At 49.9% G+C, this 23,566-nt stretch overlaps 1 protein-coding gene across 2 annotated transcripts; it reads left to right on the top strand.

Moving 5' to 3' along the window:
• Positions 1 to 21,970, top strand: Tfap2a (transcription factor AP-2 alpha). Of its 2 annotated transcripts, none has more exons than XM_090356460.1 (7): positions 1 to 259; positions 9,632 to 10,066; positions 13,087 to 13,138; positions 15,134 to 15,365; positions 17,488 to 17,606; positions 19,475 to 19,616; positions 21,127 to 21,970. In XM_090356460.1, exons 1-7 carry the CDS (start codon positions 227 to 229, stop codon positions 21,413 to 21,415), a joined length of 1,302 nt encoding a protein of 433 aa, XP_090212586.1. In that variant the 5' UTR covers positions 1 to 226; the 3' UTR covers positions 21,416 to 21,970. The 2 variants fall into 2 exon arrangements, with proteins under 2 accessions (XP_090212586.1, XP_090212585.1); XM_090356459.1 differs by lacking the exon at positions 1 to 259 and adding an exon at positions 4,609 to 4,712.
• The last annotated feature ends 1,596 nt before the right edge of the window (positions 21,971 to 23,566 follow it).

The raw sequence follows: 23,566 nt of genomic DNA, 5'->3' as shown, positions 1-23,566 counted from the left end.
CGGAGTGAATTCCTGGGCCAGCGCGCATGCGTCGGCAGGTAGCAACCCAGCTCTTTAAGACCAGGTGAGATGTTGGTGAGCAGGTAAAAAAAAAAAAAGGCAAAAGAAAAAGAAAAAAAAAAAGAAAGAAAGGATTTGCCTAAGCGATCGCAGGGCGCGGGCGCAGCCCCGACCTCCAGCCCACGCCCGGCGGGGCCCCGTGCGTCCGCAGGAGCGCCGAGCCGCGATGTCCTTACTTGCCAAAATGGGGGACTGGCAGGTACGGGGGTTTGCCTTTGGCTGGGGCTGAGGTGGGCGGGGGTGGAGCGGGGGAGGGGGCCGGCAGGGAGGCGGAGAGGAAGCTCCGTGGCCCAGGGCTGGGGAGTCCTGGGTGAGGCACGCCCGGCAGCGCCCCGACTGCTCCGGGGAGAGACGGGAGAGGCGAGCGCGCCGGCCTGCGGTGCTGGGGGCCAAGCGCGCCGCCCTGGGGCTGGGCCCCGGGAAAGTCCGGTGCACGCTCCACAGGTGGCCCCCGGGGGTGACTTGCGGTCACCCTTCCACTCCACCCCCACCCCGAATAGGAACTGCGGTGGATGACTAATTCCGACGGGGAGTGGACGCGGGGCTGGAGTGGAGGGCGGTGGAGTCTCCCGGCTTCTCCTGCCTTCTTCAGCCTCGCCCTAATCCCATGGATTTGCGCTGGTGTGGGGTTCTGGAGCACCTGTGTCTCTTGGTGTTCCCCACCCCCTCCCTCAGGCTTAGGGGACACCTAGGATGTAGACAAAAAATGAAAAGGAGGTGCACATTGTTTTGAGGGTTACTTCAAAGAGTTTGCCTGAAGTTGAGCTAGTCACTCCGTCGATATCCTGAACTGGGGTTCACGGCTTGGGCTACGGATTGTGGGTGAATGGGGCGGGTAGTAAGACCGAGGGGTCGTGGATTTGGGTAACCAGAGGCTGCCAAATTTGACCTCCTAGGCCGCGCGCACCCTAGGGCTAGTAAACTCCACGTTGGGCCCTTCTTGAGTCCTAGATTCCCGGACTCTAGTCACAGGGGTATTCTTCTAGGGTGTTTCTCTCTCTCTCTCTCTCTCTCTCTCTCTCTCTCTCTCTCTCTCTCTCTCTCTCTCTCTCTCTCTCTCTCTCTCTCACACACACACACACACACACACACACACACACACACACACACACACACACACACACACACACCTCCCAGTCCTTCTCCCTCTTCTTCTCACTTTCAGACATTTTGGGGAATCAGGGCCAGGTGAGTGAGGCAACTGCCTCTCCTCAACCTCCGATTTCATAATCGGAACCTCAAGGGCCCTGTTTTCACCCCAGCCAGGAGAGGCCTGGTTAGTGGTAGATTCGGAGTCCACAGGTCTGCCGGGATAATTCAAATCAAATGCCTTGACCTCCCCAAACCCCCCCCCCAAAAAAAACGTTGAGATCCTGCTTCTTCTGGAAAAGAAATGTAGTTTTGTTTTGGTTTGTCTTCTTGTTTAAGTCATGCCAGTAAAGTTCCCAAACTCTTATCTTCACTACATAAAGAAGTCTTTTCCTAGTTTTTTTATTGGATCAGTGGGTATGCAGTTAAACTTTACTAAGGTAAGATCAAGTGGTGTTCTAAGGAGGTAAACCATACAACATACACCCAAGAATTCTTTTTCTCCCAACCTTTCCTTGCATGCCCAAGAGCCTTCCTTGGTTCTCCTCCCTGGGGGTCTCAAGATTAGAAAGAAAAGAGAGGGTGGGGGAAGAGATTGGGGCAAGAGGGTTCTTTATCAATAGTCACTGGGGTTTGCTCAGTTTCTTTCAAACTTTGCTGAAGAACTCTAAGTGGTGAGAGCAGACCTACTGTCTTAAGTTCTGCCTGGAGCTAGGCCTCTGGCAAAGCCAGCTAAATTTAGAATTGGGAAGATTGGTATTGAAAGTTGGGGGTCCAGGGTCTGCTTCCAACAGGTCAAAATGTGGCCAGTGGCTGGAAGTTTGAATCTTTGGTGGAAGGAGCATTTTTGGGGCTCAGCCAGCTGGGCACCTGGTTCTATTTGGGCAGTGACAACCACAGGTTTATAGGGTCTTCTCTCTAAGTTTCTGTCTGACACAGATGCTCGACACATTCTCCATATCCTCAGGTCAGGCCTGAATCCTCAGCCTTACCCGCAGGTCTGAGGCTACAGTCCAGGGAACCAGGGACCCAGCGGGGTTTCAGCTTTGACAAGTGACTTGTGGAAATGAAGCTCACTCCACCCCGGCTGGGCTGGCTCCCTCTCCAGCCTTTCATCAGTGCGCACACTGCAGGCAGCCGCCCAGAGCTCCCAGGCCGCAATCTACACCTCAATGGCGTCCTTGGCAGGAATACACAACAATTTAGCAATCCCTGCGGGTGCGGAGCCAGAGATCTGCGGGGCTCGGGCTGCGGAGACTGGGGTGGAGGGGTGGCACGAGGTGAGATTGAGAACCCGAAAGGCCTTCCTCAGCCCTTGGGCAGAAGGAAAAGAAAGCGAAACTTAGTTCCCTTAAGCAGTACCGCGAGTCTGCGGAGTGTGAAGCCTTGTGCTTTCAGGCCTAGAATTTGGCCTACGGGTCACAGACCAGGGCGGCCACGGCTAGGGCTGCCGCAGGGAGGATGGCGGGGTAAGCGGTACTCGGTTCCCCGTGGCCCAGTTTCTGACATCACGTCATGGTGCCGGGCAGGCCCTGAGGCAGACCCACAGGGTCTATCCCTGGAAGTAGACAATTTCCTGGGTAGGATGGGATGCCCATTGAATCAAAGAACTGTTCAGGCGAGGAAAGCCGGCTGCAAGGGAGTGCCCAGGGCTCTGAAGCTCACCCCGCTGGCTCTGCATTCCCTTGCCAACTCTAGACTTATCTTCAACTTTTGGGAAGCGTCGGGCCTCCCAGGAGACAAGTCCCTATTTCAATATAGCATGAAGTTGGGGTGGGGTTCTTCCTTCCTGTTGCCCTTTATCCCACCTGTTAGGAAGCACTGGGATTTCCAAAACACTTTCTGCTCCAACACAGGATATACGGTAGAAATCTGGGAGGCCTGCAGATTTTTGAGAAACAGATAGGAGATGAACCAGAGGTAAGAGGAGAGGTACTGCTGCTTAGGAGTTTGTGGCATTCCACAGGAAGAAAGACAAATGGTAACCTGTGTGTGTGTGTAGACAAGAGGGAAGATCAGCCAGAGAGATTATTCCGTATTTCTAGGTATCACATAAGGTCTCCTCTACGTTTATTTATCCTACTTAAAAAAAAAATCTCCGAAACAGGAAGGAGAAGAAGTCCCAGTGGAACAAGCAGACTCTGATGTGGAGTCTGAGAGCCTCAAGTGGGCTGTTTGGATAAGGGGATGGCTCCCCGGATTCTGGTCCCTCATCAGCCGGGCACTGCGCCGCTAGTGCGCCCGCGTTAGTGACATCAAATCATAAAGGAACTCTCCCTTCTTTAATTAAAAAGGGGGATCTTGGGAAAAGTGGAGCGGATTAGTAGAGAGAAGTGTTGGTTCCCGATGATTTATTTGGATGCATGTATGACTGGGTATGGAGATCTGCAGGCTCAGGTCTACGTTTTGACTCTGCAGAAGCGGGTGTAGTCTCCACAGGAGTTCTGTAGCCTTTTCTACGTCTCACCTGGGAAGCCTCAACCCGAACATCATGTTGAATTGTCAGTTGGCCCCAGCTTCATACAAACCGAGGAAAATCATTTAACCCCTGGAGCTGTCGAGTAACCTCTTCAGGGTACAACTTTTATTATACACACAGCAATTAAGAGATTGCAAACCCCAGCCGAGCAAACCCGGAGCCCTTTGACAAAATCTCCAACCTGGGGGAATGCGCAAAAGCCAATAAAACTCCCAAGACGCTGCGGCCCCGAGGGGGTAGCTGTCAGGAGTGGAGGCGATCTCTTGTTGGGCACAAATCCTGGAGTGGCTTCTCTGGTCTTACTTTGGTGGTTATGTTTAATTGCGAAAGGAGTAATGATTTTCTAATAAAATTGGACGGGGCCGAAAGGGCAGCTTGAATGGTGGCGGCGGACGTGATTAAGGGTAGTGGGGTCCCTAGACGCAGGTATTCGGACTCTCCATATAATCCAACGTTACTGGGGCGGGGGGGGGGAAGTGGGGGGACAGATCTAGCCTGGAGGAAGCGAAGAGAGAGGAAGCCGAATGGGATGGAAATTGGGCTGGAGTGGGGGGCCACTGGGATCAGGGAACGAGTGGAGTCCGGGAAAGATTTTTGTCGCCTGAACCAGCAGGCGTGCGCTCTGGGAGCCAGATCCGGGCTTGGAGAGGCCTTTATACCTGGGTCCGAGCGGTGGGCGGCTGAACGAGGTTCTGGCAATTGGACTATTGTTGATATGCTAATGAGGCGATTAGGCTTGTTGGTGCCGAGCTGGAAAAGGGAAAAGTTTCTACCATTAGAGGGAGACCTCCGAGCGCACACGGGAGCTCTTACCCTTCTCCTCCTAGCCCTTCTCCTCCTGGCCCTCCTCCTCCTCCTCCTCCTGACCCTCCTCCTCCTCCTCGTCGTCCTCCTCTTTCCCTCCTCCTCCTCCTCCTCGCCCTCCTCCTCCTCCTCCTGAGCTCACCGCCGGCAGCCTGCACTTTGCGCTTACCCAGAGAGTAGCTCCACTTGGGTGCGAGACGGAGAGGGACAAATCCGTTCACGCCGACCCATGAAAATGCTTTGGAAACTGACGGATAATATCAAGTACGAGGACTGCGAGGTAAGCGTGGCGCCGTCTCAGTCTTCTTTGCGGCCACAGGCTCCGGAGATCGACCCTCCCTCTCCTCCTCCTTCTCCTCCTCCTCTTCCCAACAAGCCATCTGCGAATCGCGGGTGGAACAAACTTTCACCAGCGCAGCACCCGCCCCTTGGATTCGCGCGGAGGACTCGGGGGAGAAACGGGAGCGGGAGAGCAAGGACGTTCCTTTTTTTTTTTTTTCCCTATTTTTCCCCCTTCCATTTCCCCACTTGGAAGATCGTGTCCTACTTTTCTGCCCCCCTCCTCCTCCTTTCCCGCCCCCCCCCCTCGACCACTTTTGGCGGTGCCTAAGAGTCGAACGAAGAATGGGGTTTTGGAAACAACTGCTCGCTACAACAGGCACGCGCCCAGTGCACTCGGTCCGTGTCTGCAGCGAGCATGGTGGGGGGCCCAACTTACAGAGCAAGGAAAAGAAAGCCCCCTCTCTCCCCTTGACTTCCTTTCTTCTCCTTCTTATTCCATCTTGCTCCTCTCTCCTCCTCTCGGTCCTTTCCGCCTCCGCACACGTTGCTGAGCTCCGGCTGGCATCTCGTTTCTGGTTAAGGATTCGGCGTAGGAGAGCACTCACCCCGGCTACGGTGCTCGCGCCCGAGTCCCTGCGTTTCCACAAGTTCGAGGCAGCTTCTCCAGCCGAGAGGTGGTAGTGGCGAGGACGCGCGGTGGCGCGAAGCCTCCGGGCTCGGCTGGGTCCCCGCGCACCAGCCCCTGCCCTCGCCGGCCCTCGGCTGCGCGACCGTGGGAACCCTGGCACGGTTACCGTAGGCTTTCGCCTTTTGGAGCCGCCAGTTGGCCGGGGAGGGACCCAGGAGGAGCGCGCGTCCCTTGTTTAAAAAAACTCAAGGTTCCCCAGAGCTGGGCAGCCAGGCGAGGCCAGAGGACGGGTCAGCCGCTGCTCGCTGGAGGACTGCGGGCCGGACTCAACTTCCCTTTTGAGGACCCCCCCCCCCCGCTCTGGAAAGGAACGGAGGCGTCCAGGGCCAGAGGACAGGGGTGGGAGAGGAGAGAATCCCTAAATGCACTGGGGACCCAGACTTGTGCCATCGCCCCCTCCATTTTCCCCTCCCTCCCTCCTTCCTTCTTCTTTTTTTTCTTGGCATTTGGAACTGGGAATTCCGGCCCGCGACGTCTGTGCGAGGGCGCAGCGACCCGAGTCTTGTCTTTACTTGAAATCAGAAACTAGGTTTATGTGAACGATGTGTCACCCGCCCCCTCCTCCCTCTCTCTCTCTCTCTCTCCCCCCCATGCTATTTTACTTCGTTCTCCTTCCCGCCTCCCCACCCCCCCTTCCCCGCGGAGTGGGCGTCGGAGGACATCCCCACCGGCACCGGCGTTGAGGGAGGGGTGCAGGGACCCCACGTCAGGCCGGCCGCTTTGTCTTCCGGGCTGGCGAGGGGGTTGGGAGTGCTGCTAGCAGGTTGACCCGAAACCGAGCCCCTGGGTCTCCTCCCCGGACCAGGCATGTTTTGTACCGGTTCGGGGCCCCGGCCCCCGGGCAAGCGCATTTCACTTTCGCGGTGGCCGAAAACCGACTCCAGGGTGCGGGCGGGTCCCGAACCTCGTCGGGCTCTGCGCTCCGAGAGGCTCCGGAGGGAAAGGGCGGAGATGAGCCGGCACCCTCGGAGGGACCTTTTTCTTTATTTTTTGAGGGGCTGCGCGTGAATGTGCGTGTCAGGGGGAGAGGAGAATAAAGTCCCAACTTCGGTGCCGGCGGGCTCGCGCCGCCCGAGCGGGGATTCCGGGTTTCTGAGCCGGCTCGGGGTGTTTGGTTTGGCCGGGGTTCTGCAGGGACACGCAGGAGGCGAGGTGCCGCTTGTTCTGACAACGCGGCGGGCGCGGAGAGGGCCGGCCGTGTCATCCGGGGGGGGCGTCGGGCGGGAGTGGCCCAGCCAGTCGGACGGGTTTGTGCCGGGAGCCCTCGCCGGCGGCGCCCCGACCGGGCCGCGTCGCGTCTGTGCGCGCCTGGGGCCGCGTCTTGGCCCGGGCTTTCGGAACCCGGACTGCCAAAGAGCCCAGGGCCGAACGGCGGCCGCTGACGGAGAGCTGTGCGCGAGCCCTCAGGAGGTGGTGGTGGTGGGGGGGAACCGAGAGGAGACCAGGAGGGACAAGGGGTCCGTGAAACCCGCGGGCTGGTCCCCCGACCCGGGCCGGCGGGTACTGGGTTATGGAGGAGTCGAGGCACGGCGGCGGGCAGCTGAGTCCCGACTCCCAGGCCCCGCTGAGGAGCCGGGAAGCCCGGGGTCGGAGAGGACCGGGAACCATCTCCGGATCGGAGAGCCCGATGAACGCCCGGACGCGGTCTCCCACCCGCTACCCGCGACCCCCGCCGCATCCCGAGGTCTGCCCCAGCCTTTTAGGTCTGATTGTCCTCTCTCTCTCGCTTCCTCTCCCCTCCCCTCCCCCTCCCCGCGGCTTCCCCCTCCCCCCCCCTCCGTGAGCTCCGGCTCAGCCCCCTCCCCCTCCTCCCTCCCTTCCTCCCTCCTTTCCCTCCCTGCCTCCTCTCCGGGCTCACCCTCCTTCCCTCCCTCCCCTCTCCCCACTCGGAGCTCCCCCTCCGTCGCCCACACTTTCTTTCTCCCACGCGCTCGCAGACGCATTTTTTCCCCCCTGTCGGCGCCCTCGGCCTCGGTCTCCCCGGTCTCCCCTCTTTCTCTTTCAGTTTTGCATGCCCCGCAACCTTTTAAAATGTTGCCCCTTCCCTGTGATTCGCCAGGCGCCGCGCCGCGGCCCCCCGCGCGCTCGCCCGCTCCCTCTCTCGCCCGCTTTTTGTCTCTGGCGCTCCCTCTCCCCACCTCCGATTTGCCACACTGAGGCCGCCGTCAATGGACTGCATTGAGAGCCGGCTCCGGCGCGAGTTGCCTCTCCGCTTCACGCTCCATTTCCAGGCATTCTTCCCTTATTAAGTATTCGTGTAATATTAATAGTCATGAATATCTGCTATTAGGAGGCTCCGGGAACGCCGGCCAGCGCGGTTATTAGAAGCTCCGGGGGGAAGCCGCCGCGGAGGAAAGAGGGGGACACACACACACACGCGCGCACGCACACACACACACACACACGCACACACACTTTTTTTGTTTTTTTTGCCTTTGGGGGGGGTTCTTTTTTTTGGCAAAAAGAACTTTTGACTTAGAATCGACCACGGCAGGAGAGACAGCCCGCGAGTGGTTCCAGCGGAAGGCGCCGAGCGAATCGGGGGTTCAAGTTCGGATGGAGCCGAGCGGGGCCCCGGCGCTCGCCCGAGCGTCCGCGCGCTGGTGACTCGAGTCCGCGGGGGCGCGGGGCGCTCGGTGCCTTTTGTGTCCCGGGCGCGCTCTCGGGCGGCCGGGCAGCCCCGAACTCTACCCCGGCTCGGCTTGGGTCGTTGGTGGCTTTTATTATTATTATTTTGTTTTGATTTTTTTTTCCATCTGACTGGGTACCCCAGACCTCTTCGCAGATGTTAGTTCACAGTTTTTCAGCTATGGTGAGTCCCGTCCTCCATTCCTTCCCCGCACACACCCTCCACACCCTACCCCACCCTACCCCACCCCTCTCCACCTCTCCATCCCTCGTCCCCCCCACCTCACCCCGCCCCGATTCCTTAGGAATCGCGTTCTGGAAACCTGGTGCGGCGAAGCAATCGGGCTTCCCGGACTCGGTTTCCTTCAAGACGCACCCACACACACACACACACACACACACACACTTTCCCTAGCATTTCGTCCCCTTTTTCCTCTGGCCCCTCGCTCTTCTGCTCCTTTCCCTTCCTCACTGGAATGCAAACGCCGCCGCCAGCACCCCCGGCCTCTTGCTCGACCTCCTCTTCCCCGCCGACTTACCCCGCCGCGGCTCCCCAAGGCGCTCCTCGCCGCCCTTCTTTATTTTCCTTGCGCCCTAACTGGTTTCCGAAATCTTCTCCACATTGAATGCTTTAATCTTGTTTATGGGGAGGGGGACAAGGGGAAAAAAAAAGGTCTCGGTTTGCCCTTACCCTGGGGGCCTGCTTCTGAACCTCCGAGGGTTCGAATTCCCTGGAATCAACTCTTTTGCTTGAATTGCAACAGAGAAAGTCAGGCGTTCCTTCTGCGCTTTGGGGCTGGGGTGGAAGGGGCCGGGATTGAGGGGGGGGATTCACCTCTCTTTACCAAACCCAGTAAAGGCTGAATATTGTTTTAAACCTTGACTTCATGTCCCCTTCATATCATAAAAAGCGACCCTGTGGAGGAAAAGGCTCCTAAGTGAGGAAGCGGAAAAGACAGACCCTTTGGATCCAGCAGTTAAAACCTTTAAGCTGGTAATTTAAACGTGTGCTTTCGTTACAGCCCCCCACCACCCTGTGCAGAAATATGTTTCTATTTAAATAGTCATGAAATGGCAATAGTCTTTGAAGGTTTATGATTGTTTTTTTTTTCCCTTTCCAAAGAAATGGGAAGAGAGTCAACAATAACGCAGTAGCAGACCGATTTCAAATCCAGGGAGCAGGAAAGGCCGCTTCTGGCTCTTTAATATTTAGTAGGAGTTTTAAAATTTTGCTTCAGGGAGGTTGACGCTGCAATTTAACGGGTTATATTCCAGGAGAGCCTTTTGCATCTCCCCCCCCGCACACACACACCCTGCTTTGAATGAAACGCCTTAGGAGAGTCGCTCGCGTCCTAGTATTTACACAATCTAATTCCTGCGTTGTTGGAAGGGCCTGTTTGACTTTGGGGCTGTTTTTCCAAACGGATAGAGTTGATCCCCCCTCCCATCACCACCACCACTCAGTGGTGGTCTACAGGGTGGGGTAGGGAACCGGGTGATTTCCCACTCGGGTTGGCCGTGCGTCTTGAGTGGGAACAGCTGAACTCCACGCCTGGTCCGATCCCCCCCTCCACCCCTGTCCTTTTCTCGCTCTCTTCCAGGACCGTCACGACGGCACCAGCAACGGGACGGCACGGTTGCCCCAGCTGGGCACTGTAGGTCAATCTCCCTACACCAGCGCCCCGCCGCTGTCCCACACCCCCAATGCCGACTTCCAGCCCCCCTACTTTCCCCCGCCCTACCAGCCTATCTACCCCCAGTCGCAAGATCCTTACTCCCACGTCAACGACCCCTACAGCCTGAACCCCCTGCACGCCCAGCCACAGCCGCAGCACCCGGGCTGGCCCGGCCAGAGGCAGAGCCAGGAGTCTGGGCTCCTGCACACGCACCGGGGGCTGCCCCACCAGCTGTCGGGCCTGGATCCTCGAAGGGATTACCGGCGGCACGAGGACCTCCTGCACGGCCCCCACGGGCTCGGCTCCGGACTCGGAGACCTCCCGATCCACGCATTACCTCACGCCATCGAGGACGTCCCGGTAAGAGGCCTCTCTCCCCGGCCGTCCCCCACCCACCCCGGACCCCGCGTGCGTCCGGGGCGCGCGGGAAGGGGGGGTCTCCCCCCCCCCATCACCACCATCACCTAGCTGTAAAGACCCCGGGAAGCCTGGTTTTGTTGGTCCGGATGGGATTGAGGAGGAGGGAAAGACTGGAAGGACCCCCCCCCCTTATAAACGACTGAATTAAAAAAATTAAAAAGTAAACTGAGAGTTCGGCTTACAGAACAATGGTTCCCCGAGCTCCCCCCCCCCCAAAAAAAAAAACAATGCCACCGCGGCCACTGCCACCGAAAGGAGAAAGGAATCCGGCGGATGTCATCGCCAACCGGCCTGCGCTCCCCCTCGCTCGTCTCTGCGTCTCGAGTGGGGGGTGTTGCTGGGTCCTGCGAAAGGTGTTAGATCGCCCCCCCCTCCCATAGCCTTGTCAAGGGAGAGAGAGACAGACCTACTAAGGTCCTTAGGTCTGGATCTCATAAGCAGGAGGCAGACCTAAAGCTTAACGTCCACTCTGTCCTGCTGGAGGAGAAGTCAGGGGCAAAACCCAAACAGAGGGAGATTAAAATTCACCTCTCATTTCTTCCTAGGGGTGCTAAATGGTGACCTCATAAATCATTAGCCAGGTTCCCCAATGCCTATCAGACACTGGCTACACTCTATATTAAGTTAAAGTGATCAGAGACTATTGAGTTATGCATTACCCGAGTTCTCATTCAGTTATCAATAAATGCAGTTTTAAGATGGTTTCTAAATGAGCATGGCATCAGCGCATTTACTATTTACAATGCAAAGCAGGGGGATTGATAATTTGAAAATTCTTTCTAAAATTACATTTAAGCCAGCATTTCTCGCTATATATTTATAGTTTCCTCACAACCTTCCTGAAATGGAATTAGAGCAAGCCAATAATTTTATTAAAGCTGTAAAGGCTTCTGTAAAAGCTGCTTTTCTTTGGGAAGGGAATGTATCTGGATGTGATTTTTGCTAAAATGCTATTTCAAATTACTGCATCAAATATAGCAGCAGTATGTCCACTGACAGTTTAATGATTGCTGTATTAGACTGTAGGGGAAATGGTCACATGAACTTACCTGCTCTCTTAGTGGGTTTTAAACATTATTTCAGTTCCATAGGAAAAATAGAAAATTTATTGCTTCTCCCATTTAGCCCAGTTAATCACTGCAATTTGTTGGTTTTGTTTAGCAGCCTTGCCTGGAGAGCAGAAAAGCAGGCACTTACTTGAACTGGTAGAGAGTGAGCCAGCATTGTGTGCTCATGTTTATATGTTTTTAGAAACTGCTATTTAACAGTGCATATTTGGGGAAGTAAAATGAGAGGGGCAGCAACTCATTTTAAAAAAAAGCATTTTTAAAACATCACCGGAAGTAATTTTTTAAGTTACATTTCCCAAAGTATCTCTGAATCCTTTACTTTGTTGTGCGGAAGTATTTGAGTTGCAATATTATAAGCTTTTGCTCTACTTTGCAAAAATTTCAGGTAGTGGTTGGTGGGACTTCTTAGTACCTGTGTGGTGATTCTTTGTGGTAAAGTTAGCCAGTGGGAGAAATTAGCAGAAAGAACAAATCAAAGCCAAGGAAAGCCAGTTGCTACTCTTCCTTCTCCCTCCCCCACCTTTTAAGAAAAAAAAAATTCTTTCAAAGGAATTTGGGTCAGGAAAGGGGTTGTTTTCAATTTTCCCAAGCTGCAACAGTTAACCTTTAATAAGAAAGTATGCTAAATATTTAAGAAAATCAAATCGATGGTGAAAATTATTTAATCATTAGTATCTCAGTGGGGTTTTAAATTTAGCAGTCTTCTGTATATGGACAAGGTCTAGAAATAACACAAATAAAAGTATTATGCCACACTACATTTACTTTATGGGTTTAGGGTGCATGCATAGAGGGATCATATTTCCCATATAGTTAAAACACAAGAACTGCAGCACTAGTCATTTCTGAACATTTCTCAATTTAATTATACTTAAATCCAGAAGCACTTTAGGCAAGTTACAAATGAGAGCATTGAGTATAATAAAACCTGTAATAAAGCAACTTAGTATCATCCACCCGGAATCATTGCGATCAGGCACAATTAACAGGAGCATAAATCCAAGACAGAATGGAAAATGTTCGAATCAGTATTATTGTTGGACAAAGACTAGAGAAGGAAGTAATAGTTTTTTAAATGGTAATGCCTGTGTTTGGTAACGATTGTGAAATCTTCTATCTCAGCAGCCCTGGTGCTAATTTGTAAACACAGCCAGGCATTATATTGCCTGTCAGTTTCTGCATTAGAAAACATGATTTCATTTTACTTTCTAATCACGTTTTGACTCTAGCACACACATATATCCATCCATCTTAAAAAAAAAAAAAAGAAAGAAAAGAAAGAAACCTCACCAATGACAAATCTGCTACAGGACAACAGGAAAGCAACCTCTAAGGGTTTTTGTGTTGGACCATTTTTACAGTCCTGCCATATCTACTTTAGGCAGCGATCTTTAAATATTATTTCTAGTTTTTAAAAAATAAGTGAAGGTGTGTGTTTGCTCTTTATTACACTATCTAAAGGGTTTCCAGTACACTCCAGTTACCTCCACCCCTGTCATCCTGTCATTTCTATTGTGTGTCTCTGGCTTGGGCTGCAGAAGCTACTGAGATGCCAAACTAAAGCTAGGTGCACTTCTACTGACTGTGAGAAAGATTTGGTACTCCAAAACTTGATTTAATTTCCCAAGAAAGTTTTATTTTCCACCCACCCAGTTCAAATGTGGATTCTTTGCTGGGGGAGGAGATATTGGCCTTGGGTGTGCAGTGAAACCTCTTGAGTTGCAAAGCTCCAAATTCCAATAAACCAACAGAAGATGTTTGTATATAAATGTCATTATGAGGGAGGGAGAATTTCAATTCTCTGCCTTCCCCTCCCCCACCCGACAGGGAATATTCATTTCCTTTTGTTTTGATTACACACTTACATCCATGTGTATCCTTTTGTTGCAGCATGTAGAAGACCCGGGTATTAACATCCCAGATCAAACTGTAATTAAGAAAGGTAAGCCATTTCCTTCTGCATTCCAAGCATGTCCTTACAGGAGGAGTGCTATTTAAAAGAACTTGCAGAGCTGTATTTATTTTTTTCAAATAGGATTTCCTAAAGGCTCAGAATTAGCAAACAGATAGGCATAGAGGAGCTTTGCTTAAATAATCAGCTTTCAGTATCTGGGTAGTGGCAACAGGCTAGCTTTGTTCTGATTCATGATTTGACCATTTAATTCAGTTTAATGATATTTGGACAGACATATGAGTTGTGCTAGAGTTGACTGAGCTGATTTGGAAGTGGCATTTCAACTCTGGAATGGTTTAATAGTTAATTCGTTGTTGTGTGAAGTGGAGATAGGGTTAAGTGGATTAGGGTTAAGAAGTATACCCTGCTGCAATGGTACAAATGATTTTATATTACTGTAAAAACGAATGATAAAAAGCACTCCTTGTCACAGGACATATAGCGTCATGTTCTTCAATTTAGTTTCTGGTTGGCTGTTTATAAAGATTTTTTTTTAAAAAACTTTGTGAATTGGATTAACAAAAATTTAGCTTTGGTTAAAATTAGCATCTTGAACATGTCAAGATTATTAGCTTATTTGTTTAGAGCAGAAATTGTTAGGAAAGTGTTCAGTGGTTTGAATGTATTTGTAACTTATATTGGATGTTATAGTGAATAGAAATAAACTTTCCTGGATGAAATGTTATTAGCTCTCAGTAGCAGCTTTTGTTTTTTGGTTATGGTACTGTTATATCTCAGGATTTTAGGCATCACCCGAGACGATGCTATATAAAACTGTTCTCATTTCTAACCTGAATCAGTATACTGTTCGCTAAAGTTTCGTTTTTGTGTCTGTGAAGTCTTTGTCACGTCAAATTAGATGTGCAAGGGATAAATCTTAAGAGATGCTCTTTCCAAGTCGACATGATAATTGGCTCTTTTATTAGTAATCTCTCAAGAGTTCGTTTAACTCCTATTGTCTCTATTAGCCTCCCCAGAGCTATTAATGTCACAACTGATCTATCCAAAACCTAGAGCCCCCCACCTCTCCATACGCCTAGCACACCCCATTAAAGAACGCATGAAGAGCAATGTGATGAGAATGTGGGCACATGATTAGGTCTCCATGTGGAATTAAAAAAAAAAAAAGCAAATGCACACTCGACTTAAATGGCTGTGAGTGCAATTGGATTGCACTGGGTGTTAAGAAAAGCAACCTGTGAAGTACACTTCCTCGCTGGTCTTACATATATATATATATTTTTTTTTTTTCTCGTAACAATGGTAGCGCCAACAATGAAAGCTTGTGGGTTTAACTTTGAAGAGTACTGTGCGAGGCCCTGAAGCAGAAAAGGGACTGTTAAGTTTATTCGCCCAACAAAAGAACAGAAGGGGACTGTTCTTCCGGCCTGTTCTTTACTGGACTTTGGAATAGATCTCCAAAATCTTGAGTCGTTTTTTTGACAAGGAGAGGGTCTACTGAAGGGAGAGAGGGAGAGGAGAGGAGGGAGGAGGGGGGAGAGACGTGTGACCACAGAACCCACCGCTTCTCGGCTGGGTGCCTGGGTTGAAATGCTCCTTTAGTCACCGCTAGAGCCATCCGCGCCGCTGTCAGCTGGTTTTAATAACAGGGATCTGAAGCAATTTCTCCGCCAAAAAAAAAAAAAAAAAATCACAATACACCTAACTTGTGCTCGCTTTGCAAAGGAAAAGCCGGTCGCGGGCGTCTTGGAGGAGGGGGTCTCACCGGGCTGGGGTGTTCGGGGCCCGGGGGGGGGGGATCGCAATTCCACCGCCCGCGTCCACCGGGTGGGGTGGGGGTGGAGAGGGGGGGGCGGGGCTGGCGGGGGGGCGGGCGCGGTTGCGGCTCACCCCGCCGCCGAGGACGCCTGCCCGGGCCGGGGCGGGAGCCGGGGTGCCCGGGGATCGGGGGTGACGGGTGAGGCGGGAAGGGGGAGGGTCTCGGAGAGCGCCCACACGCGGCCTCCCCGTCTGTCTCCGCAGGCCCCGTGTCCCTGTCCAAGTCCAACAGCAACGCCGTCTCCGCCATCCCCATTAACAAGGACAACCTCTTCGGCGGCGTGGTGAACCCCAACGAAGTCTTCTGTTCAGTTCCGGGTCGCCTCTCGCTCCTCAGCTCCACCTCGAAGTACAAGGTCACGGTGGCGGAAGTGCAAAGGCGCCTCTCGCCGCCCGAGTGCCTCAACGCGTCGCTGCTGGGCGGAGTACTGCGGAGGTGAGAGCAGGCGAGGCCCGGCCCCGCCCGCCCCGCCCCACGGCCGGGGACGCGCGCGCGCACACACACATACACACGCGTGCGCGCACTGCGCCTGCGCCGGGGGGTGGGGTGGGCTGGGCGGCCGGGTAACACGGGCTTCGCGCCACAGCCCTCCCTTCGCGGGAAAAGAAAGGGGGCGGGGACAAGAGCGTAGACTCCAATGGGTGGGCTCTGAGGCGGGGCCAGGCAGCGCGCGCCTGCGCCGTCCGCCGCTCGCCGCTGCCACCGCGCGCGCTCGCGGGGCGCGCTCCCGTTCTGGCCGCGGCGAGCTGGTTGAACCCTGGGCACTCCGCTCTCCTTCCCCTCCCCGCCTCCACCAGCGCTGTGCGCGCATGCGTCGCTCAGTCCTGCCGTGGGCTCAGTCCCGGCAGCTGCAGCGGCGGGGCGCCGCGCAGCCGTCTTTTTCCCTTTGCACGCACACCTTGCAAGCCCAGGGAAACTTCTTCTCGGGCTCCTTGCTTATTATTTTTTTTTCCCCTGACCAGTCTGTCGAGACTCTTCACAGCCGCTGATCATCCCTTGAATAGGATTTTTTTCCCCTCAAAGGCTCTTAACTAAAGGAAAAGAATCTGGTGGACTGAGATGTACCAGTGTGCAAAGCACGTGTTCGTGCATTAAATGCATGCGGGCTGGCATGGTTTACTTTGTAAATAAGATCTTGCGGCGGGCCATAGATATTGCCGCCTAGCAGGTGTGTGTGTGTGGAGGGGGAGGGGAGGTGCCCTCCTGCTGGGCGCCCACCCCGCCTTGTGGGGTGTAGAGCTGGTGTTGAACTTACTGTAGCCATGAGTTTAATCATTACTACATAGCGGCAAGGACTTGAGTATTTATATTCATTTATGTATTTATGGACCCACACACAGTTCCACTGCAGCGGGGCAAATGCCATTACGGATCCTGTAAGAGTGTTTTGGGAGGTCTTGCCATCAGTGATTCCCATCTTCTCTTCCACCTTCCCAGGCTCTTTGCCTCCCCTTTGTGATCTTCACTGACACAGAGCTTTTCTCTGTCTCACCTCCCCCCCCCTTCCCTGCCCCTCTTCCCCCACCCTCAATATCAGAGGCTGTTTACCTAGGGGAGTATAATCTAATCCACACAATTAAAGAGCCCTTGAGTAGGGAATAAAATCTGAAATTAATTAATTTGCTGTTTTATTTAAACAATTTATCTTAACCACGTTCTGATTATGGGAGTCTATTTAGACATCTATTTAGAGCCGCCTCGGTTGTCTCTGAAACCAGTGAAAAATTTAAAGGCTGATACCAGTCTTTGACATTTCCAGTTACACTGGTGACATGGCATGTAAACACTCGGTGAAATGAATTTCCCATTGGGGCCAAAGCCAGCGCATGAAATGTGAGAGTGATGATAACTTTGGTTACTCTGAACAACCTAACAGCAGATCTTGAAAAGACAATTTAAAGACTCCATTGGGAATTTGTGTGATTGTAACAACAGGGAAAATATACAGTAATCAGCGGAACTCAAGAATACCTCAACTCTAGAGATCAGAGCTGTGTATGTTTGTGGCTCTTCTTTAGAGAGTTAAGAAATCAGATACCCACCAACTAGCCACAATGGTTGCAATGATAACTGAGGGGGATGCTTTATAATTTAACAAGTATTTATTTTCTGTGATCTTTCTATATTGTTCCTTCCTAGATTCTCCTCCTTCGGGGGGGGGTCTCAAATCACAGTTTTCAATTTATTTTTATTTTTTTTTGCTGGTCCTGGAGCTTAACCTTTAGGCCTGGGCATGCACTGTTCCTGAGCTTCTTTGGCTCAAAGCTATCACATGTGGTAAAGTGTACATGAGCCACAGCACCACTTCTAGCTTTTTCGGAGTAGTTTATTGGAGAGAGGAGTCTCATGGACTTTTCTCCCTAGACTGGCTTTGAACTGCCACCTTCAGATCTCAGCCTTATGAATAGCTAGAATTACAGGCATGAGCCACTGGTGCCCAACTAGTCTTCAGTTATTAAAAGCACAATTTAGGAAGTTTTCAAAATGACTTTAATGTGACACATAATCACCCAGTGTTTCTAAATCCTTTTTTTGTGTGTGTGTATTTATAAAACAGAGCAAAGTCTAAAAATGGAGGAAGATCTTTAAGAGAAAAACTGGACAAAATAGGATTAAATCTGCCAGCAGGGAGACGTAAAGCTGCCAATGTTACCCTGCTCACTTCACTAGTGGAGGGTAAGTGAACCTACTTGCCAAGTAAAGAGGGGCTTCTAATTATAGTGTACAGATGTCTGGGTGTATTTTGTGTCAATTGGGCAGTTTAATCTTTCTACAGAATATAACTGGAAGTGAACAGAATTCTTATCTGCCAAAAAACCTTATTTCCATATATTCCTATCCTTCTTCCTCATTACCACAAAATTGCACCTCCTAAACTTAGTCCTGACCTGAACAATGCACAAATTGAAGAACTGCACATTCTCTAAGTTCCTGTCTCCTTTAAAGAACTCAGCAGTAAATCACTTAAGTTATTCTGACATCTGCATTTGAGAAATGCGTGACCATTACTTCCTGAATTAATTTGGGAATCTTTGACCTGCATCCTGATTTAAGAGGGTCCTGAAAGCTCAGGGTGAGGTGCCCTTGAGAGAGGTTTTTTTTTCCTCCCCTCTCTCATTTAATTGTGTTTCTCTCTTGGGAGAGAGGGGTGCTGTGAGTAGTTTTAAAAGATTTTTAGCTTGTTTGCACTACAAAAGTTTCTCTTGGAACTTTTAAACTATCATATACACACACACACACACTCTTCCATACTCCTAAAACAAAAGGCCAACCTTGTCCTCTCTTTCTGTTCAAGATAAAACTATCACCAGAATCTACTGTCGCTTCTGCTTCCTCTAGATTCCTCAGTTTCTGAACACCAAATAAGCTGAAGTGAAGTTTGATTTAGGATGAATGTATAGTTCTCTCATATATATTTTTTAATTTGTGTCTTGGGTCTCATTTTGCTAGAACAAATAATTGCTAGTAATTTATATCCAGGAAGACTTAAAAACTAATACCTACATTTAAAGAAGGTATTTGATCTTACTTCTATCTTCCATCTTGGATTTTCTCACAATGGGATTCAAGTCCTCACTTTGTAAATATCACAACACACACACACACACACACACACACGGTCTAAGAACCCTCTGATTTCCATTTGTTAATGGTATCAGAGATGATAATAATGTAATGGGTTAAAAACTCAGCAATTGGCTGGTACCAGAATTTCAACTCCAGTAGCATTATATTTAAAATAATGACAACATGCAGAAGACTCACTGTTCATAACCCCCAAAGAATTACACGCCCTGCGAATGGTGGTGGTGGTAGCTGCGGGTATGGCCTCAGAGCTGGTCTGGGCCTGGGGCTTGAGTGCTGTAGCAGGGAGGCAGTTTGGAGAACTGTTATTGTTTGTGATCCGCTCCATTTTATGGAAACAAGCTCTGCGGAAAGAGCTTTGATGCCCTAATTGGCGCATGCGTTCTTCCGGAGCTGGAGCTAATGGCAGGAAGCCCTGCAGTAAAAACCAACTGGTTCAGGAAATTAAAACCAAAGATCCGAAAATCAACAACACAGACAGACTCAGTGGAATGACCCTCAAATCCTCTTGGTTAATCGGTGTGGATGAACAGATAATTATATGTGATCAAGTTAAAATGTAAACCCTCAGTTGTCCCTTACACCGGAGCTCAAGGAGTAATTATGAATATCATTTATGAATGTGTTGATAGGTGTGAGGTTGGAAGACAAGAATCATTTTAAAGGAGAAAGTTGGGGAAAGGTTAATCAGGGTGGGGGTGGGGTGGGAGGCACATTTCCAAATCACCTCAGCCTTACTGCAGAACAAGCTGTCATTTATTACTGATAAGTGCATCCCCCAGGTTTTTGTTTTTGTTTTTCAGAAAAGGGAATAAAAATACTTATAGTGAGACAGCAGTGAGTTTCTGGATTAAATCAACTTCTGAGCTGAAAAAATAAGAGAGTTGGGAAAGGAAAGGAAGCTTTGATCTCCAGTTCTCTTCATTCTCTTGCTCTCCTTCCTCTTTACCTCTTGCCAGGTGAAGCCGTCCACCTCGCCAGGGATTTTGGGTATGTGTGCGAAACTGAATTTCCTGCCAAAGCAGTAGCTGAATTTCTCAACCGACAACATTCCGATCCCAATGAGCAAGTGACAAGAAAAAACATGCTCCTGGCTACAAAGTAAGGCATTCACCTCTGTGGGGTCTCTTTGCTTCATTGTCAAAAGAAACAGAAATGGAGAGTTTTCCCTCCTTCTTCTTTTTTTTCCCCCCTCTTTTCCTGTACACCAATCAGTCGTGTTGTAAATACTAAAGTTACAAATGTATAAAGCATCATCTGTGTGAAAAGGGGAGGACAGGACACCAAGAGCTTACCAGTTTGGTTTCATAATTTCCCCTCCTCCCTATCCCATCTTCTCATTTATGAAATTTTATGTTTGCTGGTGTGGGGTGAAGTGTGGTAGGGAGTTTGATGGAAGACAAATGTGGATTTCTGTGGTTCAGGAAGACCAGAATCAAATGTTCTAAGGAGGGCCAGGCTTGTCTATGTTCATGTTGGTCAACAAGGGCAAAGGTTAAGCAGAGGCCTGCAAAATGTAGAAGCCAGAAGGTGTCCTAGTTCCAATCCAAAGCCCTTGTTCCATTTTATCCCTTTCCTCCTCAGAACTGCGGGTCCACACCCCCGCCCCCCCACACACAAGTTTTAGCCTAGAGGCAAGATGTCAAATAGGTTTCCAAATGGCCCAAACTACATTCCTATTGGTGGCTGGACGAAGAAACAGGCTTCTCCAGGTGGTGCGTGAAAAGAAAATGAATGTTTTGATGTATTTTGTGGAAATGAGAAGGCTTGTTTGGAAACCCTTAATTATCAAAAGTCAGGGGAGGGCATGATAGAGGGGAGAAGCTGAGGTCTTGGTGAAGGGAGCCAGCCTGGTCTCCTGCACTGGTCCTGCCCCTCCCCAGCTCTTGGGGGGAGAGCCCCTGCCAGACTCAGGGGGCAGAATTTCCTGGGTTTTGGCCTCATCCATCTGATTTTATGACTTTTAAAAGTTGAAATTTCAACTTTTCTTTACCCCATTTTCTCTAGAGAATTTTTATTTAAGGTTGGGATGGAAAGCTACTCTTCCTCCAAAAAAACATCGTAAAATTATTTTCAAGAAACAGATTTTTGGCACTTATTTAAAAAATAATAATTTTCTGAGGCAAAACCCATCCTAAACCAAGTTTTATCTTTTTTTGTCCAAATTCTACCTGGTTTGATTTGGAGGTGAAAGTGGGGGGAGGGGTTCTGCTGCTGAGATCTCTTTATGGAAGGGGGGGGTGGAGAATGTGGGGTGATGTTTTGGAATGGAAGGTTTTATCATGTTGGTGACAAACTACTTGTCAAGCCTACCTACTTTCCTCCCTCCATCTCTCTCTCCCTCCCTCCCTTCCTTTTCTTTCCCCCATCCCAAATCTGAAATGTTTTCTTATGTCTGGGGAGGGGAGCAGCAGGCATAGAAGTTTGGGGGTGTGGGAAGCAGTGGCAAGGTGGAAGGCATGCACCTAAGGAAGGTCACGGGACCCCACCAGGTCCATGTCTGTAGCCTTGGCCTTGTTAGGTGCCGGGTGGGGGTCCTGCCTTTGCAGGGAGTCTCACCTCCTCCCTGTCTTCCTCTCTCCGGCTCTCCCCCTGCCCGCTCGCGCTGCAGACAGATATGCAAAGAGTTCACAGACCTGCTGGCTCAGGACCGATCTCCCCTGGGGAACTCGCGGCCCAACCCCATCCTGGAGCCCGGGATCCAGAGCTGCTTGACTCATTTCAACCTCATCTCCCACGGCTTCGGCAGCCCGGCGGTGTGCGCCGCGGTCACGGCCCTGCAGAACTATCTCACCGAGGCCCTCAAGGCCATGGACAAAATGTACCTCAGCAACAACCCCAACAGCCACACGGACAGCAGCGCCAAAAGCAGTGACAAAGAGGAGAAGCACAGAAAGTGAGGCTCTGCTCCCACCCCGCCGCCCCCTGCCCCATCCCGCCTCACCAGCCCTCAGGCGATCTCCCCTCCACCCCCCTCTTCCCCTCACCTGGCAGGTGACAGCCTCCCCCATCAGTCACCCCAACTTCTGCTGCTACCGCTGCGCTGCCGCTGCCGCCCTGCGAACCCCGAACCCTCGGGACTGCCCTCTCCACTGCCAGTGGGGCAGCCGCTGCCCACGCAGCTCCCCCACCCTGCCTCGACTTCCCCATCGGCACCCCACACTCCCTTGGCCCTCCTGTGGAGCCTAAGAGAACAGAACAGGCCGTGAAGCCAGCAAAGACAAGTTCTGTCCAGTTTGTCAACCTTTTTTTTTTCTTCTTCTTCTTCTTTTTTTTTCTTTTTAAAGAAACCCCAACAGATCATCATCAACAGACATTTAAAACTTTTTTCTAAAAAAAAAAAGACATAGTAAATTAAAAAATATATATATATATATGAGCTTCATGGGACTCAGTCAGCAAACTTCCCTTCTGTACTTCAGTTCAGATTGTAGCTATACTTTAACATACACACACACACCACAACAAGGCAAAGAGCATAATGACATTTTTATCAGTATTGTGAATAAACTTGAACACCACCACACGAGGTTCCATGTCCTGTTTTCAGTTGTAGAAGTTTTCCCTCTGCAAGGTAAAGTGACCAACTTGAACTCTCTTTCTGGCAACACGATTCACAGCTCTAGGGAATCAGTGTTCACGTCTCTGTATATATTTATTTATGTGTAATTTAATGGGATTTGTAAATATGGTGAGTCTGTTTTAAGCCTTTTTTTTATTTATCTGGTGATCTTGTTTACCTCTTGTTTAGTGGGTTTTGAATCTTATTAGTTCTTCATGTGGCTCACGGTACTTACTTAGAAACCCAAGATTGAGGGGGAATATTTTTTCCCACTCTGGGATTCATTTAGCTTTCTTGTAGCATGTTAAAGAGACAATGAAACAACTGAACAGATTTTTTTAAAAAAGTAAAATAAAATTTTATATATAATTAGTATTATACATTTAGCTTTCCATTGAACTGAAAGACAAAATGTGATATTGGAACCTGAAAAGATTTTTAAACTTAAGTGGTTTGCTAACCCTTCTATGTATTGTTGGGAGAAAAAAAAAGTTTATTTTATTCCACTATCCTCCCTTAAAAGCATCATTTAAGCAATAAATGAGTATTGTCTTTTAACCAAGGATTAGGGATTTTTCCCCCTCTCTTCTCTCCCTCCCCCCCTCTCTCTTTTTGTTCAAAGAACTTCCAACATTTGGGACCACCTGGTATTCTGTATTTTTCACTGGCCATATTGGAAGCAGTTCTAGTTGTATTGTATTGAGTTGTGCTGGCAGTAGTTTTCATGCCTGTCAATGTATCATAGTTCTTTGTTGCCCAGATAAATAAATATTTGATACGCTTTATGTCGATTTTTTTTAATTCAGTGGCTGTCTTTACCCAGGCGTATTTTTGTTCTTGGCAGTATTTTTTATTCAGTATGGTTACAGTAATTGAGTTTAACTCTCCCTTGGCAATTGCTCCTTGCAATAAGCAGCTGAACCCATTGTTTCCCTCAAGTATAATAAAAACTTACTTTCAACTTGGAGTTCAGAGCAGGGTATCATTTAGATATTCCACTGAGTCTGTATTCAGACAAATGACACAATAAAACCCAATGTATTCTTTTGGATAAAAGATTGTTTGTACTGCTAAAGGAATGACATACTATCTTTTCCTTGCCAGAATCATTAATTTTATTATTAAAAATAAAGTTTTATTTTATTTATGTTGATCCTTTAGGTTTTTTATTTGCATTTGGAAACCCAAATATAAAACTTTCAGAATCAAAGATTGAGAATGAAGAATGGATGAAGAACCCATCTCCTGTAGTTCAACCTTTCCCCTATAGGTCTCTTCCCCTCACAGCTTTGGAATCCATCTCTAAAGATAACTGAAATTCAAATTACTAAGGACAAAGGAAATATGCACATCAACCTAAGCTTGTCTTAACCAGGTTTGTGGCTAAGTTATGCCAAGCACTCAAATTAGGTCTACTTTTTTTTGGGGGGGGAGGGTGAGAAGAAAAGGGAACCGTGTCAGAAATATACATGGAACAGAAGAAAGAAGG

This window comes from Megascapheus bottae, chromosome 22, assembly GCF_031878675.1.
Source record: "Megascapheus bottae isolate mThoBot1 chromosome 22, mThoBot2.hap1, whole genome shotgun sequence".
In the NCBI taxonomy this organism is placed as follows: Eukaryota; Metazoa; Chordata; class Mammalia; order Rodentia; family Geomyidae; genus Megascapheus; species Megascapheus bottae.
The sequence above is the reverse complement of the archived record's forward strand: the minus strand, read 5'-3'. Positions and strand labels throughout refer to the sequence as shown.

Excerpts from the sequence above, each read along its gene's own strand:
- Tfap2a (XM_090356459.1), top strand. The coding sequence starts at position 4,662 with ATGAAAATGCTTTGGAAACTGACGGATAATATCAAGTACGAGGACTGC. Across the intron at positions 15,366-17,487 it reads CTGGGCGGAGTACTGCGGAG|AGCAAAGTCTAAAAATGGAG; the intron begins GTGAGAGCAGGC and ends TTTATAAAACAG. Across the intron at positions 19,617-21,126 it reads AACATGCTCCTGGCTACAAA|ACAGATATGCAAAGAGTTCA; the intron begins GTAAGGCATTCA and ends CTCGCGCTGCAG.